Below are 21958 nucleotides of genomic sequence, written 5' to 3' on the forward strand. Positions count from 1 at the left end.
AATTTTACACTACCATTTGTTAAGTTAGCAGACTTAAGGAAGAAATCAGAGAAAATGAGAGAAAGCTTAATGCAGCTTTATTAAAGGGGGAGGATCTCCCAGCTGAGTTCCTCATCCTGGAGATGCACACTGTGAACTTACTGGGGAGGATTTTTATAAACACAGTTATTAGGGAGGGACATTCTATTCTGATTTATGATCCACCTGCTCGCTCAGCCAGCCAGACAAGGCCTTTTGTTGTTCTTATCAGCAGCAGGCAAGGCCATTAGCATTTGAGTTCTGAATTCTTCATTCTTCTCTTTGGCCCTGTGTGTCCAGACCATTCATTGGTCTGTTTGTCATACTGTGATGGTTTGCATTTGCTATGATGGTAGGAGCTATGCCTATGCCAGTATTATGACCAGCAGAGTCACCCATGGTGGACAGGTTCAACAGAGCTTCTAAGTGAAGACAGACTAGGAAGAAGGACCTGACAGATTACATTCGGAGAAAACTGGCTAGTGAAGAGCTTATTAATGGCAGGAAAACCTTGCCTGATAGCTTCAGAGGATAAGCCCTTCATGCTAGAAGGCAGGGAGAAAGAACACTACTGGGGAAGAGCTATCACCTCCCAATCGTAATGGCTAGGATGGGGAAAAGATTTCAGGATGTTAATCTGTAACAGAACATGCCTCAAAATGACAAGAAACAGCCATAACAGAATAAACAGAATGTTATAAAGATCAATATCCTAGGTGAGAATGACCTAATAAAACAGACTGGCATTGGCTACTACATATACACGTGCTACTACACTAGACATATATAAGAGGAATAATAGCTGATTATTAAAAAACAGTAAAAGATCAATAATATCAACAGATGCTCTGCTGCTGAAGGAGAGGAAATGTCCTCCTGTACCAGTCAGATCTGATTTGACGGTACACAAACACAAAATCATCATCATCAAGTAGAAAGATGTCAGTTATAGGCTGTTATTCATATGTCAACAAGGAAAAGCAGTTAATACAACTTTTATTTAAATTCACTGACCAACCACTGATACCAAATGTTTGTTCTATACAAACATTTTTTATACACAGGGTTGCCATGTGAGAACTAACTTAAAAGCAACAACATGTAATAAAGGTATTTCCATACAAAAACCTAACAAACATGACCCTTATGAAAGAAAATTCTAAAGGACTCCTTTGAAAGGTAACAGAGAAGGACTAGTGATTAAAATAATTCGGTAAAGGCAGGATAAAATGGAAGAGCAGTGATAATTTTTTAAAAGTATTTTAACTTGCTTAAAAGAATTTAATTTCTAAAGCAAAAAAAAAAAATCACACTATTATGAGCATGTTAAATAAGGAGGGAAAAAAGTGAAGAAATGGGAGATTGGAAACATGATGATGAAACTAGATTTCCAGAAAAACAAATCAGACCAACCTTACAAGAAATACTTATGGAAGTTCTTCACACCAAGAACCAATAATGACAGATAACAACCTGAAAATAACATGCCTGACACAATTTCAATCAGAAACTGATAAAGACACAGAAATACAAAAGTATAAACATTTGCAACAAAAAAAGGTCTGTAAAGAGGACAATTACAATGCAAAAAGAAGGAATATGGAGTGTAGTTACAGAACTTCTAAATGAAGAAGTCAAAGTGAATTCAAAATAAAATCAACTGTTTACACTTGGGGATAAAATAGTAACTTATAGAGAAACCTTCAAGAAAATCTACTTTCTAAAACAGGAAATTTGTAAAGGCAGAGCAAATACTAAAAAAAAAAAAAAGAGAGAGAAATGAAGGAAACACTATCAGTTGCGGTGGCATAACTTGTTTTTGAGAGTAGCAGCGTCAGGACCCAGAGCGGGGCAGCAGCTGGGAGCTCTGCTGCAAGCCAGCCCTCCAAGATGTTTTCTTCAAGGCCTAGTCATGCTGCTTTCAGGACATAAAGAGTGTACTGATGCAAGTTTCACCTTAGTGGATCCACCTTAGCATCTGTAGGATTTGACAGACTGATACTGTTGTGGAATCCTATGGTAATTGTTAACTATGTCACACTGAAGGAACACAATGGAGCCACGATGGATTTGCATTATAACACAGATAAAAACTGTAGCTGTGAGGGACAGTGAGCCAGGTGAGAGGGTAAAAAGACTGAAGAGGCATACTTCCTTTGTGAATTCCCGTTATTTAGCAAGGCGAGATCTCCAACTTGTCTGTCAGTAACAATGGTACAGTTAAGCTTTGGGACATCCATAAGAAAGCAGGCATCCAGATATTTAAAAAAAACACCTACCAGGTTTTGGTTGTGACCTTCAATGACACAACTGACTGAATTATTTCCAGTGGCACAGGTAATAATCTGGTCTAGGATCTGTGCCAAAATAAGTTAACTTGCATCATAAGAAAAATACCATTCAGTGACTGGTCTTAGTATCTAAAGGCTCTTATCTCTTGTCCAAGGAAATGGACTATAAAGTGTGAATATGGGATGTCTAGCCATTTGGCCATAAGAAGAGACGCATGGCGCGCTCGCTCAAAAGCAGTGGAGCCCACCCAGGTAGCCGTGGCCTCCTCACTTCTGCGTTAGACCCCGTGGGTCTTTGCTGTTCAGGACAGCCACGAAGGTGTTTTTGCCTTGCACTGACATGGAGAAATTTGACTCTGAAGAATTTTTGACCTCCGAGGAAGACGAGGACTACGTGCTGTCTGTTGACACCAATTTGTTTTATGCCCGGGACCTCTTCTGGACATCTCAGATCGAAGGTGGGAGAGGATAGTGAAGATGATGTAGATGAAGTGGATGGTGAAGAGCAGACACAGAAAACTCAAGGGAAAAAAAGAAAGGCTCAGAGCATTCCAGCCAGAAAGAGAAAACAGGGTGGCCTCTCATTAGAAGAAGAAGATGTAGATGCCGGAGCAGAATCTGGAGGGCAGCAGTGAGGAGGAAGATGGGTCTGCCGAGCAGGAAAAGGGCAGTGAGTCAGAAGATGCAAGAAAAAAGGAGGACGAACTCTGGGCCAGCTTTCTCAATGATGTCGGACCAAAATCAAAAGTGTCTGTTGCAAGTACACGAGTTAAAGAGAGAAGAGGAAGCTGCAGAAACAAGTTCAAATAAGTTGGTGAAACTTGAGGATCTGACAAGGCCTCCAGAAGCTGAAAAGGTCAGGATCACCAAGGTGTTTGATTTTGCTGGTGAAGAAGTCAGGTGCTGTCAAGTTGACTACACCTTATAGTGACCCTGTGAACCAACAGATGGGAACCTTGCCCTATCCTGTGCCATCGTCATGATCTCCGCCATACTCAAGCCCATTGTTGCAGTCACTGTCATTCTGTTTCATTGAGGGTTTTCCTCTCTCTTACTAGCCCTCCCCGTTTCCCTGCATGATGTCTCTTCCCAAGCACTGACCCCCTGACAACCTGAGTGAGCTCAGGTGGCAGTGTGGTCTGGCATTTTGAATCCACCAGCAGCTCCGAGGGAAAAAGATGAACAGTCACTTCCTGTGCAATTTGCAGCTTCGGAAACCCGCTGGAGAACCCACTATGAGTCGATGGCAGTGAGATAGGTTATCTAAGGAAATGTATAACTTTACCAGTGGCCTTACCTAATAAGAAAAACTGATTAATACTTGTTTCTTTGAGAAGTCATTAAATTTCATAATAAAAGAAAAAAAGAAGAGACGTGTGAAGATATTTCAAGGAGACAATTTCGAAAAGAGTCTTCTGAGATGTTCTTAGTCATCTTGTTAGAAATAAAACTGTAGCTGGTTCAGCCGACAGATTTGTATCTTGTGGAATACCACAAGTAGAAGAATTCTATATAAGCTACCTTATTATGCTTGCTCTATCAATGAAGTGGCTTTCCACCCCAAAGCACCCATCATTCTCTCAGCATCCAATGATAAAAGGCTGTATATTGGAGAGATTAAATGAAGATATGGAGCAGAAGACTCAAAGGCAGTTTGACTTTAAGAACTCAGACTATATAGGTGACATCACATAGTACCCAAACCTCTATCTTTGCTTCAAATGAATATCATTACTAGCAAGAAAAAGAGGAGGAGGTGGTCATATTCCAATGATCAGACATATCTCTTTATACTAGGATGATCAAGGCAAGCTCCAGTGGACTCTAAAAATTGTCCAGCAGGTTTCTGAATGGTTTTTTGTTTTGTTTTTAAAACAGCAGACAATGACTAGGGATGAGAGAAGAATTGATGTCTTTGAGCTGTGGTACTGGAGAAGAGTACTGGATATACCATGGACTGCTAGGAAAACAAAAGTTCTTTCTAGAGAGGGTGAGATCAGGCTGCTCCTTGGAGTCAAGGATTCTGAAGATTTATGACATACTTTGGACATGTTACAAGGAGGTATGAGTTCTTGGAGATGGACGTCATGCTTGGGAGGGTGGAGTGACAACAAAAGAAAAGAAGACCCTCGATGAGATGGATTGATTCAGTGACTGGGATAACAAGGGTAGGTGGGTCAGAGACAGTAAGATTGGAACAGGACAGAGCAGGGTTTACGGCTGTTGTACACAGGGTTGCTATGAGTCACAGGAGACTTGACAGCACATTAACAACATCTTCTTTAAAGGGGCTGACATTGATTTGTCAATTCCTGTTTTGTAATCCAATCTAAAGACAGGGAATGTGACTGAAATTTGTTAGCTATTTAAGTTGAGGAAGTTTGTTTATTTGTTTGAATTCAACAACTGGTGTGCAAATTTTCTTCTTTTTCTAGATCATTTTCTATTAAAAGTTGAAGAGATGCCTTTTGAAAAAAATCCCAACAAAATAAATTCAGTATAGAAATATAGATAAAATCATAAATACACTATGAAATCACATATGTACAAAGAAATCAATAACATCACAAAAAAAGAGTACAACAAAATGGTAGCAATAAAATTGACAAAAATATATGAAATGCTCCACAAACTTGAGTGTCATCTTTTTGTAAGGGCCATGCTAATCTTCTTTCATTCCAATTTTAGTATATCTTATGCCGAACTGAGCACAGTAACATAAACTTTAAGGCAATAAACAACATAAGAGCAAAGGAAGAACAATTATATAAATGGTCAAAGGTTAACTAAACTATAATCAGAATGTACACATCCAATTAAAGAGCTACAAGATACATAAATCAAACAGATCTGAGAAAGAAATAGAAAAATCCACAATAACAGGAGACTTCAACATATCACTTAAACACAAAAACACGAAGCAAACAATACAATTAACCAAATGATTTCCACTTAATAAGCGGATGTGGGAGATATGCAATAATAAAGAGACAGGCTGAGTTTGAATTTGCTCCTTCAACACTGACCACCTAGCATGATGACAGGATGACTGAAGGAAAATCTGCCCTGTAACTCTGAGATACAGTTTTCTGTATGACTGAGGAAACCAGAGGCTTCCTGCATTTGCGCTGCTGAACTGAAACCCAAACTTTCACTAACTGAGGAATTGTGGCTTGTTAATTTTGCTGGGCACTGCTGGGCTAAACTTGGACTTGTACTGTGAGATATTCTTTGCTTCACTGACTCCTCAACCTATTTCCCTAATAAGCCCCACAATTATGCATAAAGTCTGAGTCAACAATGAATTAGACCCAATAATTGGTACAATAGGAGCATGTTGGGTGGCATGATTGACTATGTAACTATCTGAATACTACTATGGATATTATTGATAAAGTTCCCCTTTATGAGGTGGGTAGAATTCAGACTCAGCCACCCCCAAGTTGTACCTGCTCCTTCTGCAGCTGTAACAGAGCACTCTACTTAAAAAACCGTCTACATATTTGTCCAAGACACAAGGAGCATTCTGAAAACAGACAAAATGTCACAGAACTATAACAAAGCATCTTCTTAGATCACAAATGCTATAAAATCAGAATTTAATGGGAGGATTAAGGGGAGGAGGAATCCAGCATATGGCAACCAAGTAACATCTTGCTTGAACATTTCTGAATAATAGAAGAAATAAAAAGAAAGTTGGAAAAACAACCAACCCAAACTTGACACAAATGAGAATGAAAACACAACATATTGAAATTTTTGTGACATTTTAAGTATAGCATCAGCAATACTTAAGAGGTCAATCTATAGGAATATTAAAATCACACATCAGGAACCAAAATCAATGCCTTAATCCACTATCTCTAATACTATGAAATAGAACAGCAAGCAGAGCCTACAGTTTCCAGGAGATAAGAAATAATACAGATAATATCAGAGCAATCTGAAAAACAATAGCAAGATAGCAAGAATCAGCTGGAATTGGTACCTCTATAAAGGATTAAAAAAAAAGTTGAGTTACTGACAAATTTACCAAAGATACAAAATAACACAATTAAGAAACATCACAACAGAACAAAGTGAAATAAAAAGACTAAGTGAATACTAGGAATAATTATTATTGCTATCAAGGACTTCTCTAAAGTACTAAAGAGCAATGGTGTCAGTTTAAAGACTATGGATGTGTCCTATTAACAAATGAATGGTTAGAAAAACTACAGTATATTTACACAATGTAGTACCTATGCAGTGCTGAAAAACAAGGAACATAATATATTACACATCATGGGCAGACCTGGAGGACATTGTGCTAAGTGAATTATCTCAGTCACAAGAGGACAAATACTGTAAAACAGGACTGACATGGAGGATGGGGGTAAGAAAATGGGAAAAATATTGAACATTGAATTGGAAGAGATAAAGAGGAAATTATGCAACAATGAATGAATTTTTTTTTTAAAGTGAACTGGGATGTAGGAAGGAAAATGAGTAACCATAAATGAATGAAAATCTATCTTTTCTGTAAACTTTCATTAAAATGACAATTTTAAAAAATGGAAAAGAAAAGCAAAAAACCACACATCACAAAAAACAAACCACTAACTGGCCTTAGCATTGCTAACTACTGGACACATTATATGGGAATGATGATAAGAACCATTATGTAAATGAAGAAATGTGTGAAACACAACGTACATGAATGAAATATATGTATACATATTTTGTATGCAAACCAGTATAAAATAAAAATAAATTTTAAAACAAAAGAAAAGACAAGACTATGGTGTGCCTGATTCAAACCATGGAACTGGACTACAAATAAGAATGACAGAAGAACAGGTGTCTTTAGGCTGTGGTGTTGGAGAAGAGTACTGAATATCCTATGGACTGACAAAAGAACAAATAGGTATGCCTTAAAGAAAGTACAGCCAGACTGCTCGTTAGATGCAAGAATAGCAAAGCATTGTATCACACACTTGTTATTTCTTGGAAAGGGAGAGGGTCAGAAAAGGAAAGGAAGACTTTCAACAAGATGGACTGATAGTGTCTACAGCAATGGGCTCAAGTATTTCAGAGATGATGATGACGACACAGGTAGGACAGGAGTGAGATCTGTTTTCACAGGATTTCTATGAATTGTACTCAACGGCACCTAAAAATATGAATAAGTATACTCTAACAAATCTGAAAACTCCATGGAAATGGACAAAATTTTAGAAATTCAATGCATGATTAAAACAACATAAGCTGAAGTAGCAATTCTGAACAGACTCATTTTAAGTCATATTACTGCTCTAAATTTATACACGGAAAATAATAAGAATCTGCATAATGTGTTTTGTAAAGGTTCAGTAATTAAGACAGTGATATTGGTCCAGCAAGAAAGAATTACAATGAGGTATTGATATAAAATTGTGGAAGGATAAAAACAGATGAGATAATTGGCTTTCTACATACGGGGAAAAAAAAATTAGATTGCTTACACGAGGTTGTTGTCAAGTATCACTGAGCTGATTTTGAGTCATAGGAATCCCAAGCAACACAGCAACTGTTCATAGTGTTTTCTCAGCAAACTAGTACCACAGGGAGGTCTAAGGTATTGCACTGTCAAGCTGAAGGCACGTGGTTTAAATCCACCAGTTGCTTTGTGGCAGAAAGTTGGTTATCTCCTCTGATTTACTGCCTCTGAAAACCCACTGGAGGGTTAGTTATGGGCCAGTTCTGATTTAAAAGGACATAAGAACAGCAACAACGAAATCATCATCTCAAACCAACTCAAGTCACTGCCACCGAGTTGGAATTAATCCACAGCTACCCTCCAAAATGTTTACAGAGGTTTTAAGTTACATGGGAGGAGATTGTCCATCTCACTCCCTTGGAAATGCCAGTTGATTGAAATTGCCAGAAATGTCACATTTGGGTTAGCAGCTCAACTCCATATAGACAAGGCCAGGACCATCACTACCACCAATATCCAGTGAGATTTGAATAGGGCAAAGTCCAAGAAGAGTTTGACGTATAAAATAATAAGTTTCCTTCATTCAGATTTTTGTACTAATATATACAATGAGTCTGTGCAGGTTATTCTTGTGCTTCATGCCCCTCATCTATAAAACAAATAAAGTGACAGCATCGATCTCATTATTGTTTATTCAGACTGAATGAGTTAATAACTGTCAAGTGTTTAGAATGTAAGGTGATAAATAAGAGTTCCACAGAGGAGTTAGTAAGAACAATGTTTCACATTTACAAACAATTGAGAACAATTAAAGTACACAAGCAATTTCTAAGTCTGCCAACAGTGTATATTTAGAACATAGTCCTGATAGCAACACAGAGAATGAATTGTAATGGAGAAAAAAAAGCTAGAGGTCCAGCAAACAATTAAGAACTACTCCTATTGTTTCTAGCTTCACAGGGGCAAGAAGGGAGTGAAGTCCTTTGACCAGACATGAGTGGGTTTAGACATGTAAATTGAGTGAGCAAATGTCATTAACGATCATGATTACATTGTCAAAAAGCTGTTACTCAGATGAGGTTACAAGTACCAAAATGTTCTGCCTTGATAGTGAAAAAGTATTGCATATTTTGAGATCTGGAATTATATGTCTGAAGTAGCATCTGACTGAACGGCCATATTGCTATTTATAAAATTTTAGATTGGGGTTGACAAGATCTACAAACCAATTTTGTGAGGCAAAAAGTCAAGTAAGTCAGGAATTCCTTTAAAATTCTTTTTGTAATTATTTTCCAAATTTAAAAAAAACAAATTTGTTTCAAGTTTAAAAATTTTCTTACCATGATTGGCTTGCCCTGAAAGGTTTTCACTTCTTCTCTTAAATATCTAAAAGCCTGATAAAAAAGTAGGAAAAAACCCTTTTATTAGGATGAAAATATTGTAGTACAACTACCTTTAACCTAGAGTTAAGAGTTTAATGTAAAAAACTGGCACTAAACCAAACAAAAAAAATTCTGAAGGTGATTCTATTACTCAGGTGATGTAAACAAACAAAAAAAGGTCAGACCCCAGTTGGCAGCTAAAATTCACATTTATTTTACTATTTTTTTATTATTTATTTACTATTTTATTTAACTATAATGGACTACTGCAGGCATAAAAGACACAAGATTCAAAACAGATCCTGAAATGATCTGATCAGATAACTTGATGAGTTAAAAGGAAATTAAAAATTGCTGTCACAGACATGGATATTTTTGTTTCAAAATGGTTTAAAACTATTAAGTCAAAATATAAAGATTAAGAACCAGCATGCCTCCTATGTACTATGCCACTACTACTCTAAGTACATGGTTCCCAACCCTCAATCTTACTTTGAAACTGTGTATTGATCCTTTATTACTGATAGGTAAACTATTATTGAGATTGAAAAGACTTTTTAGGAATATGATTAAGAGGGAACTCAACTATGAGAAACTGTCAGCAGTCTTTATAAACATTACTCTAAGAACATAATTCCTCAATTAAAATAAAGTGTTACTTTCACTACTGGGACTAAATGGAAAAATTATTTCTCACCTGTTGTGCATCCGTGTCTGACTGGAAGGTGATATACCAGCTGCTATTGTGTGCAAACTCACAGCTTATCACTTTGGGACAGTTTTCATTTTTGAACAAAGCTTTCACTTCCTTTAAAACAAAAAAATCTTTTAGCTAACATTTAAAAAGATATCAGTAGTTGGTTTTTTGGTTGCTGCTGTTTACTAGAAAAACTGAGCACTTTATGTCCTTTCTACTTCTTCACTTGTTTTTACCTTCTGTCCATTTTTCTACTGAAGGTTGTTGTTGTTATGTGCCATCGAGTCATTTGCGACTCATAGTGACCCTATGTACAAGCCCTAAACCATGCTCTATACTGTGCCAATCTCATTGCCTCTGACACACCCATCCCGATTATCCCAGTCACTGAATCAATCCACCTCATAGAGGGTCTTCCCCTCCTGCGCTGTCCCTCTACTCTACCCAGCATGATGTCCCTCTCTAAAGACCTGTCTCTCCTTACAACATGTCCAAAGTATGTCAGACGAAGCCCCAGAATCCTTGCCTCCAAGGAGCAGCCTGGTTTAACCCTCTCTAGGATGAATCTGTTTTCTTGGCAGTCCATGGTACATTCAATACTCTTCTCCAGCACCACAGCTCAAAGGCGTCAATTCTCCTTCTAATCCTCCCTAGTCATTGTCCAACTCTCTGATGCATAACAAGTGATTGCAAAAAACCATAGCCTGTATCAGGTGCACCTTAGTCTCCAGAGAGACATCACTGCTCTTGAGTACTTTAGGGAGGTCCCTAACAGCAGACTTTCCCATCGCAATCAGTTTTTTTATTTCCTAGCTACTGGTGTCAAGAGTGTTGACCGTGGAGCTGAGCAAACTGAAGCTGTGAACAATCTCAATCTCTTCGCCATCTATCCTGATGCTACCGATTGGTCCAGTGGTGAGAATTTTTGTCTTCTTGACATCGAGCCTCAGTCCATATTGAAGGCTGCAGTCCTTGACCCCTACTGAAGGTAGTTCTTTTTAAAAAGGGCATAATTATAGTATAAAATGTGTAGCTGGTTTAAGAATGGAATCTTATTTTATGATCAGCAAAACTGAAGGCTTTTTCTCCTAGTGGCAAGCTAAATTATCCTTACAGTAAAATCCTTTTCCTGACATTATCCAAAAGAAATGACTTGCTCCTTTTTAACATTTTCTGGGATTAAGTACTCTCATTTAATTTGAATGGTTCACTGCAACAGTTATAGACATCAACTTTGCATCATTGTATTCTTTTCCACAACTGATATAAAAAAAAAAATCTTAAAGCAATTTTAAGTATGCTGAAAAGTTATATAAAGAAACAATAGAGGTAGCTCTCTTGGTCTAGTGGCAAGAAGCTGTGCTCCAATCCCAAAGGCACAGGGTTTGAATCCACCAGATACTCCGCTGGAGAAGGAGGGGCAATCTCTGCCTGTGCCAGTCAGATATGATTCTACGGTACACAACAACAACCACAAAAATACACACTTATCAAAGGTCAGACACTAATTTATTCGCTGAAAGTGTAATTTCATATTCTTAATGCATCAAGACCTAATATGCCTAGCAAACCATAAATAAAGTCATCATGTACTATTTGTTTTTAAATTATTAACAGGAAGTAGAGACGACTAAAATAAGCAGTCAACTTCAACTAATGCCTTAAAGTAAACCATGAAATAAAAATTAAAATTAGTGGGTTTGAGATTGTGACCTTTTAATGTCAGGATAAATGTATTTTGTCATCGAATTTCTTATTTTTATAAACATTAAAAGGTACTACAGAATGATAAAAGTGGAAATCTTAATAACATTAAGATTTAAATAAGTCCATTATACATTTTAAGAAGAATTAGAAACATTTGAAGTAATCTGCCATAGTCAAGTACAATAGATAGCGACTCCATGAACAGTCTACCTGAATTCTGCCCTACCCTGTGCCATCCTCACTGTTTCAGACAATGAGTAGCAGCTAACTTGAAGGTTTTAGTATCTCCATAGAGTGGCTGAGATTGATCTATTCACACTATCACAAAGTTCATCTCAAACTCAGTTTTGTGTAACTCCAAAGTCCATTTTATCTAACATTTATTTCAGCTCAAAGAGAAATTTACAAACTTACAATTTCCTGATAATAAAACAGTTAGGTTAAAAGACCTCATAAAATTATAGAAATAGGGAGTACTTGGGGGGAAAAACCAACAACCACCAAAAAAACCCCACACCTCAACCCTCCAGCAATGGATTTTTAACCAGAAAGGAATTGCATAGCACTTCGTAAAACCTAATTACTAATTAAGTGTTACATAAAAACATTTATTTCTGCATTATTGTCTCATTAAAATATCATCTTATGCAGGAGTGGCTTGGAAGGAGGAGTGGCATCCATTTCTGAAATAGCTTGCCTCTGGAAACTCTATGAACTTAGAGCAATGATGAAAGTTACACCTCACCCCACTAAGAATAGCAAAATTTAGCAGAACAGCAAACATCAAATGCTGGCGAGGTTGGGGAGAAACTGGAACCCTTAATCACTGTTGGTGGGAGTCTAAAATGGTGCAACCACTATGGAAGGCTATATGGTGCTGTCTCAAAAATTTGCAAGTAGAGTTACCATTTGACTTAGCAATTCCACTACTGGGGATTTACCCTAAAGAAACCACAACTGCCACCCAAGCAGCTATATGCACATCCGTGTTTATTGTGGATTTGTTTGCAATAGCAAAGAGCTGGAAACAACCCAAGTGCCCAGCAACAAATGAATGGACAGAGAAGCGGAGGTATATTCATACAATCGAACACTATGCAGCACTAAAAAACAACAAACTCATGAAATATTATACAAAATTGATGATCCTGGACAACATTATGCTGAGTGAAATATCTCAGTCACAAAAGGACAAATATTGCACAGGGTCACTGTTAGGAAACGGGACTGATAACAGGGTTGAGGGAAGACAGAGAAGGAGGGGAGGAATGATGTATACTGCACTGAAACACATGAGGGAGAGAACTGTTTTAAAGGGATATATGATTGGGTAGTATTGTCATGAGAGGAGTCCAGAATGAAGGTTGCAGGGAGGGAGGGAATGCATAAAAGGAAAAGGTTTTTCTTTTACTTTTCAAGGAGAAGAGGGGGGAGGGGGTGGGCAGGAGAAAAGTGCAACAACGAAAGAGTGGAAACCCTAAGTCTCCATAAACTTTCACTAAAATTAATATTTTATTTATTTATTTTTTAAAAATAAAGTTATACAACTATTCAGGTCTTTCACTGATAGGGTTGCTATGAGTCGTCTACAACTTGATGGCACTTAACAACAACAACAACAACAACTCTTATATTTGGACACATCATAATTTGCAGTTCTGGTTTGTATTTTGGCAACCTGTAAGATTAGCTTTGCCTAATTAATCCTTACTAAAACGTTTTCATTTCTATCTAGGTTCATTTTACCAGATAAATCCTAAAGGTCCCAAAGACAGTACTCATGACTTACTAGCCTACAGACAGAATGATATTCTCTACTCTGTATTGTGCTTCTAGCATTTCAGAATTTACAAAACAAGTATTTATCATCTTCACAATAAATAAGCAGATCACTGCTTATTTAGCATCTCCATTTTTAAACTAAAGAACATTTAGCTTTATTTACCTCTATTGGTGTTGTTTCTGGAATTTCTCTAAGAATAACAATGCATCGTTTATGACTTGGCCTCACTTTCTCACCCTTCTCATCAACTTGAACCATGGGGGAAGCTGAAATGTAGTAAAGAAAAGATTTTAAACACAATAATGTAATTTAAAAACTACACATTCCAATTTTCTAATGTTAATGAATTAGCAGAGACCAGGTTAATATCCTATAATAAGTTGCAGAATCAGATTATAATTAGGATAAAATATTTCTCTCAAAATATATGTGCAAAGAATACTGTTAAATTTATTCATTGTGCAAATATACACAAAACTTATTTTGCCTTTTGGCACACTGTAGAGAGAGGTCAAAAGGCGGATTCATGGAGCATAGTATATTTATGTCTAATAGGGCAAATTCTCTGTAAACAACATTCAAATGATTCATTTTAGTTTTTGCTATTGTTAGCTGCCACTCAACTTCGACTTATCACAGTCCTACAAACAATGTATCAAAACTTGTCCTGTGCCATCTTCCCCATCTCTGTTATTCTCAATCCCACTGTTAACAATCACTGTTCCATCCTGTTCAGGGTCATCTTCTTTCTCTAACCCATAACCTTCCCCAAAATGCTGTCATTTTCCAAGGACTGGTTCCTCCTGGCAACAAGCACCAAGTATGTGAGGTCACTATCCAACTTTAGCCCTTTTTAATCACTATCAAACTTTAAGATGCATATAAAGTAACTTAAAACTCATGGCTTTTATCAGGCATAGGTTAGTCTTTAAATTGACATCTTTGCTCTTTAGTACTTCAGAATTTTTTAAAAGCAGAATTTTCCCAGTGCAATAAATCTTTTTTATTTCTTGGCTGTTGTTACCAATAGGCATTGACTGTGAATTCAAGCAAAATGAAGTCTTGACAACATCAATATTTTATCTTTCAAGGAGTGGTGAGAAATTGTTTGCTTGATGATAAGACCATATTGAAGAATGTCATCTTTGATTTTATGCACAAGTATTTCATTCTTTTTACTTTTAGCAAGCAAGGCTGTATAGTCTGCATTATGCAGATCACTGATGAGTCTTCTGCCAATCTTGATGCCATATTTGAGAATTTGGACAACATGAAGACTAAAGCATCATGACTAGAGGAAGACTCATTTTAGAGGTAGTAGATATTTACATTAGCTAAACAGTAATCTGAGGAAGTAATAAAAACTAATATGCCTTAAGATTCCTTTTAAAATTAAAGTCTTTGGAGGGAGCTCTGGTGGTCTAATGGCAAGAAGCTGCACTGCAATCCCAGAGGTATACGGTTCAAACCTACCAGATGCTCTGCTGGAGAAGGAGGAACAATCTCCTCCTGTACCAGTCAGCTCTGATTTGATGGTACAAACACACAAAATAATAATAAGCAACTTGACGGCACATAACAACAACAACAACAGAATGCTTGTATAAAACACAATGTACATGAATGGAAAAATAAAACTTTCTTTTAAAAAAATTGAAGTCTTGTACTATACACAAATGATTATAAGCTGTCCTTAATTTTTTAAACTTTTAAAATAAATTCATTGTTGCACATTTCCTTTCCCCCATCCCAGCCCACCCTGCTATACAACCCTTGTTCCAGATTGCTATTACACATATAATGCCTTTTAGACACTTTTCCCCCTATCTATTTTAAAGCAGTGCTCATTATCTAGCTGCTTTTCCTGTTCTCTCTCCAACCCCACCCTATCCGTCCTACTTTATAGCAGTAGTGTTATGCAGTATTTGTCCTTCTGTGACTGAGATATTTCACTCAGTATAATGTCCTTTGGGCTCCTCCACGCTGTTAATGTTTTATGAGTTCACTGTTTCTCAAGCTGTCCTTATTTTTAATATATTCCCTTATATACTACAAAAAAAACCAGAAGTCAACTTTTAAATGGTCAATTAATGACCCAGGAATAAAACTAAACTAGTAGTATAAAATTCAGCTTCCAGTGCAGAGTAGTGAAATGAAACAATCAAGGGTAAAAGACTGGTATTAAGTATTGATTTCCAAAACAAGAAGATGGTGGGTTGTACCTATTCGTTTGCCAACTTGTTGACAAGCCTAGGTCACCTTAATACATGACACCTTTACAAACTAATCAGAAACCACATAAATATTCTCAGTCCCTTAAGAACAGAAATCCTCTATCCCTATATAGATCTACTATTAGGTTTGATTTATCTTAATTTTAAATCTTTCCAGTAATATATAATACATAAAAGTGGCTTTATTCTGTCAAGTAGTAAACAAAATCTAGAGAGGTCATTAAGAAACACTAATATACAAACACTACGAAATATTTTTTTTTTTAATTATTTTGTGTGCGTGTACCGTCAAATCAGATCTGACTGGTACAGGAGGATATTGCGCCTCCTTCTCCGGCAGAGCATCTGGTGGATTCGAACCGCATTCCTCTGGGATTGCAGTGCAGCTTCTTGCCACTAGGCCACCAGAGCTCCCACTACGAAATATTTTTAAAACTGATTTCAATGTTTGTCTCACTGCACGCTGCAACTTATTAGCAGTCTATAAAATAATTTTAGAAAAGAAATGTTTACGATATTAGTAATATTAACAATATTCACAAATATTTCACAGTTGTGCATGTTGTTAAGTGATGCTGAGTAAAGTTCTCACAGTAAACATGAAAACAACAGATATGACCCTTTCCTACCCTGTACCATCCTCATAATGTATGTCATGTTCAAGGCCATGGGGTAGTCACTGTGTCAATCTATTTCGTGTGGGAGTCTCCTTCTCTTTTACTGATCCTCTACCTTTCCCAGAATGATGACTCTAAGGACTGGTTCCTTCTAAACACAGACCATAGTAAGTGAGATGAAGTTTCACCGTCCTTGCTTCTAAGAAGCTCTCGGCACTTCTTTCAAGACAGATCTGCTTGTTCTTTTGACAATCCTTTATACTTATAGCAACAGCTATATACTTATAGCAATACAATATTGTTTGCCAACACCACAATTCAAAGGCATTAATTATTCTATCTTCCTTACTCACTGTCCAACTTCCAGGTACATAGGATTTAACTGAAAAGATCATGACCTGGATTAGGTATACCTTAGTCTTTAAACAAAATATCCTCGTCTTTAGTACTTTGGAGAAGTTCTTGACAGCAGATTTTCCCCAAATAGGTATGTGGTGTTAAATTATGAGATAGAATAAAATCCTTACATGACACAAAAAGTTTGAAATAGATTGTTATAGAATCTGTTAAAATGACAAATATGATATGTTGCTTTCTAATAACCCAGAACTGAGATTTAATTGCTTATTCATCCTATGCTGTTTATTTATCTCTGGTTGCTCAGTGATAGGAAGTTGTACTGTTAACCTTAAGGCACACAGTTTGAATCCATCAGCTGCTCTGTAGGGAAAAGATCAATCATTTTTTCCTGTGTGAATAAAGCCTCTGAAAATCTGCTGGAGAATCACGTAGTCAATTTGAACTTGATGACACACACCACCACCACATCTTGAATACAGATTTAACTATACCAGTAAGTGCAAATAAAAATTATTCTAAAAGAATAGGGGAAATAATGCTGTTAAAAACAGTCTCCTATATGATCAGAAATTAATACTTGTAGATATTCAAATAGATAGTATTATTTACATACATCTTAACACTTCAAGGATTAGGTCAAGATCTGTGGTCAGTTTTTTAATTTCTTCCATATTGGCAACTGTCCAGATTGGGATGAACTGATCACTGTCCATTTGAGATATCAAGTAAAGATCCTTTGATAAATTTTCTCTAAAAGAAATAAACAGAAAGTAACAATCCTATGAAACAAGCAATTCTTTAAAAATATCTAGTATTTTAGTCATGACATTCACCAAGTTTAGGTACACAAATTTATATTATCAGAAAATAAAAACAGTAAAATAGAAAATATTCAGTTAAAAAAGACAGCAACATCATATTAGATAGATAAACTCCAACACCATTCTGACAATTTTTGAATCCCCAAAAGTATTTGGAGAAATAGTTTTGGAAAAGGAGTCTTAACTTTAAATTCAAAAGCATGCTGTATAATATCACATATATTGTAGCTCTACTTTATAAACACTTTGGCTTACACCACAGATTATCCCTTCCAAGAAAAGCTAACATTTCTATCTTATACACAAAATCTGAACAAAAATCTTAATCAGTAAAACAAAACCGAAGTAAAAGCATATCCATGTTGTTAGTCAAGTAAAATCTTTTTTGAAGCTGTCTGTTTGTTAGGTGCTACTGGTTTGGTTTATTTTTTTTTGGGGGGGGGGGGGTAGTGAGGAGGAATAGGAGAGGGGGAATCTCCAGAAGAGTTAACAGTTATATGAATATCCAAAATTCTATTTACTTTGGGATAGTTCTACAAATTGAAGTTTTACAATAACTAAATATTTATACCCTGGGTGGTATAAAAGCTTAAGGTGCACCAATGGTTAACTAAAAGAATGGAGGTGCGTGCCCATCTCAGAGACACCTCAAGAGTAAGTCTGATAATCTACCTCTAAAAATCAGCAAATGGAAGCTTGATGGAGCACAGTTCTATTGTGGCACATATTTGGGATTGCCATTAGTGAGTCAACTGTCAACTAGATATAGAAATACTTAAGCCATCCTAGTTACAACAACTGTCTCAAAGGAGTCCTTCTTTAAAGGAAGGCATCGCTGCTGCTGTTGCTATGTACTGTCAAGGCAGAACTGATTCATCACTGACCATTCTAGCAGTTTTAAGAGGCAGTGAATTGCACAAAAGGAGACTGTACATCGTTCTCCTGTGGAGCTGCTGGTAGATCCAAACCATATCCCTGTGTGTTGGCAACGCAGCTCCTTGCCACTAGGATATGAAAAATTCCTATGCAAGGCACTAGTAATAAAATTTCTACCACCATCAACCAATTTTATTTTAAAAACAAACAAAAAAGCCACAACAAACTACGATGAAAAGTTGTAAGAGAAAATAGTAAGAAAAACTTTTTTTGAGACTCCTAAACTTGAGTATGATAAAAGCTACGTTCTATTGAACATAGATTTCTGACATATTCAATTTAAAAAAAATGTATCTAATAAATATACTGAAGAGGGGGAATAAAGAAATATTTATCAGGGAAATGGTAATTATCATTCCTTCATCCAATTCATGAATATTTTATACCTATTGACCAAAAACTTCAAAAAAGGAAAAAGATCAATTAAAAAGTTTGTGTACCGTGAAAAACAGAATTCTAATTGCTTCTTCAGGCATTCTTTTAGATCTTCTGTAGAAATTGCTGAATTGTTTTCTCCTACCAGTACAAAAAAAGAGAAAAAAGTTAAAACTAATTTACTATATAAATGCTGAATTTAACATACATATTCTATACTCACAATACTGAAAGTACCCAAATATTATTTTATAATACACTTCCCTATGAACCTGGAGAGAGGATGAAAGGCACCCAAGCGTCAAGGACTCTCCTTCATAGGGTCGCTATGAGTCGACGGCACTTAACAACAATAACATCAACAGAGAGATAGAGAGAGATCAGCTGGCCCAGTGAAGAGAAAACGATGTGACCAAGACAAAGGTGGGTGACTTTTAGTTTGTGGCCCGCTGGCAAGTCTTTCATTGTTTTTGTTCAGACATTCCTCTAGGTCGTGTAGCCCTGGTGTACAAGTTGCCGTCCCGTGGTCACTTGTGGTTGCTGTGAGGCTAAACGCGGTGACACGGATGTATCAAATGCGTTAATGGTTGGCTACCCAATGCGGACTAAGAGTGGGGTGGAGCTCCCCGATTAAACAAGCATGGAAGGAGGAGTGGCATCCACTTCCATAATAGCTTGCCTTCAGAAACCCTATGAACCTGGAGAGAGGATGAAAGGCACCCAACGTTGAGGACTCTCCTTCATTGGGTCGCTATGAGTCGCCTGCGACTCGACGTCACTTAACAACAACAACATACTTCCCTAAACATCTTGGCACTTGAAAACTCAAAAAGCAAACGTAGTAGTAATTAGTAGTTTGAAGTCAGATACTATTAAACTACGTGAGCAAGACATTGTAAAAAAACATCAATAACCAAAAACATGCTATCTTTCTGGCAATAAATGTGGTTAATTATACTCTTTAAATTTCCATTTTCTAATACTTTTTATTTTCTTTTTAGTGTGCTCTGGCATGTTTCAAGCATACCAACTATGTAACAATATTCTCTTCTTCACTCCTATTAGTCACAGAATGTCAAGTGTTTTCCTTTTTTTAGGAAAAATAATCACTCTTAGAAGAACTACATACATAAAGCATTACAGACTAAAACCCAATACAGGCTAAATATCTTTTAAATACAGAAAAATATGCATGCAAAGCTAAATAGAATTTGCTACTATATTATTAATTATTAACCAAGATGTAAGAAATTACTTTGATTACAATATAAGAAAACATTACTATAAGGAATAATCTATGTCTATATATATTGTGCACTGCTAACTCAATGCATCTCTTCGAAAGTTTAAAATCCACTAGCCACTCCTCAGGAGAAAGATCATAATGCTGTTACAGTCTCAGTAACAGAAAGTCTGATTTAGAGTCTTGGAAACTCCACGGAGGGATGGCTGAGTCTGAACCAACTTGAAGAGAGCCACTGTTCGGTATCTTTGAGTCAACTACTACTCAGAGCAACCCTACGAACAACAGACCAAACTCTGTCCCAACCTGTGCCATCCTCCTGACCTCCACCATACTTAAGCACACCATTTAAGTCACTGAATCAATTAATTGTGCTTAAGATCTTCATATGTGTATGCAATCCTTCTATGACAAAACTCTACCACCAAAACACCCTTTTAATTTACAGCATACACATAAAAGCACTGAGTGTCACATCACTTAAATAAATTCTATTCAAAGTAGCCAGTAGTTAAGTACACCAGATATGATGTAGAACTCAATACCTTAAATGCTTAAATGGGATTACCACCTCCCTTTTCTTAAAAAATCAATTTACAAGGCAACAGACTTTAGAAATCTAATCCAAACTTCACAGTTACCTTCACAAAAATCACAGATCTATATATAAAAGCAGAGATATGAATAACTATTTCTTTTTACACTTACTTTCCAAAGAGATTTTTTTTAAAACGAGGTGAAAATAAAGTTAGGTATTCATGGGTTTTGGCCATTTTCAGTGACTTTAAAAATTTCTTCTGGTTTAAATCAACCGACTACAAATCTATACTGATTAAACCCATGCCAGAAAAGCACATTTCACAAACTCAAGTGTAGGAGAATCCATGTTAATAAAGTCTTTTCTTCAGAATGAATATTTTATGACTACAGGGAGTTTTTGGTCCCTCCTGCTAAACTTGAATTTCATACTTTCCTTTAACAAGCTCCTTAAAGTAAACTTCCTTCTTAAATTTCAATTTCATATTTGGATATTTGAAAACAGTATTTATAACAATCACCTTTTATCAACACAAACTTCATTTTAAAGTAGGAATACAATAATAACTAATACCATAAGAAAATATTTCAAAAAACGTAGTAGACAGATCAATGCAATGATAAAGCTGAAAGAGGAAGGAAAGTTTACCAGAAATGTCATATAATTGATAATTCGGATCTTCCGGTCCTGAAAGGATTCCATCAGCTGATTCTTCAATGCCTGTTGGATTTCTTGTGGTTTCACAAGATGACGAATACATTATTTCATATTCTTTGCACTCATCATTGGGAAGCTCTGAATTGTCTGTGTGAAAAGAAAACAAAAAAAGAAAAGAAACCAAAGAAAGGTCTTTCAACTTTATGTTTAGAACTCTAAGCATATGTTTTCTAGAACATGATTTCAAGAAATTTTACCAGATGGGAAACTGTCCACAGATTTAAGTTATTTTCTGGAGATAAAGTTTTGACCATCCTAGAAAAGCTAAAATAGTGAATAGCAGCTAAAACTATACAGTACCATATTCTACACTCATTTCTGGAAATTCTATGATGTAGGTAATTATTAATGATTTCTGCTTCCCAGATGAGGAAACAAGTTCCAAAAAAGTCATCTGCTCAAAGTCAAACAATGAGTAGACAGCAAAGTCAATAATGGTAGATCAAAACTCATCTGAAAAGACCATATAATAAATGGTTATATGGGGGACACTCCCTTGCCACACACATAGTGCCACTATTTGAAATCAGTAATAATCCATTCATGTTAGCTATAGATGAACTACATATCAATATTTTCTAAATATTTAGTTGACTAATTAAAGGATATAGTCAATTTCTGGAAATTAGTTTGGCCATACATTTAATGGAAATTTGATTTATTCTGATGAAAGATTTACAACTCACCCTCAGGATGAGACCCTGAAGTGGCTGCTGTTTCATGCCAAGAGCTTTCCGTTCCATGAGTAACTGCAGTGGTGTCTGTATTTCCAGAAGGAATT

At 36.3% G+C, this 21958-nt stretch overlaps 1 protein-coding gene and 2 pseudogenes across 4 annotated transcripts in view; 2 read left to right on the plus strand and 1 right to left on the minus strand.

Moving 5' to 3' along the window:
• Positions 1–21958, minus strand: part of LARP4 (La ribonucleoprotein domain family, member 4) — a 44187-nt gene that overhangs the window by 21972 nt on the left and 257 nt on the right. For 3 of the 4 annotated variants that reach the window (XM_006900240.1, XM_006900237.1, XM_006900238.1), the window contains exons 2-7: positions 21109–21266; positions 18745–18820; positions 17161–17297; positions 13499–13602; positions 9847–9957; positions 9108–9161 (exon numbers count right to left, since the gene is read on the minus strand). In XM_006900240.1, coding sequence (XP_006900302.1) covers positions 9108–9161; positions 9847–9957; positions 13499–13602; positions 17161–17297; positions 18745–18820; positions 21109–21220 — 594 coding nt within the window. In that variant the 5' untranslated portion in view covers positions 21221–21266. Of the gene's footprint in view, positions 1–8124; positions 8126–9107; positions 9162–9846; positions 9958–13498; positions 13603–17160; positions 17298–18744; positions 18821–21108; positions 21267–21958 lie in introns of all 4 variants that reach the window. The other variant, XM_006900239.1, reaches the window with a different exon arrangement.
• Positions 516–3934, plus strand: LOC102854382 (annotated as a pseudogene).
• LOC102854783 lies at positions 2650–3389 on the plus strand (annotated as a pseudogene).

This window comes from Elephantulus edwardii, unplaced genomic scaffold (assembly GCF_000299155.1).
Source record: "Elephantulus edwardii isolate Elephantulus edwardi_28Jun2011 unplaced genomic scaffold, EleEdw1.0 scaffold00278, whole genome shotgun sequence".
In the NCBI taxonomy this organism is placed as follows: Eukaryota; Metazoa; Chordata; class Mammalia; order Macroscelidea; family Macroscelididae; genus Elephantulus; species Elephantulus edwardii.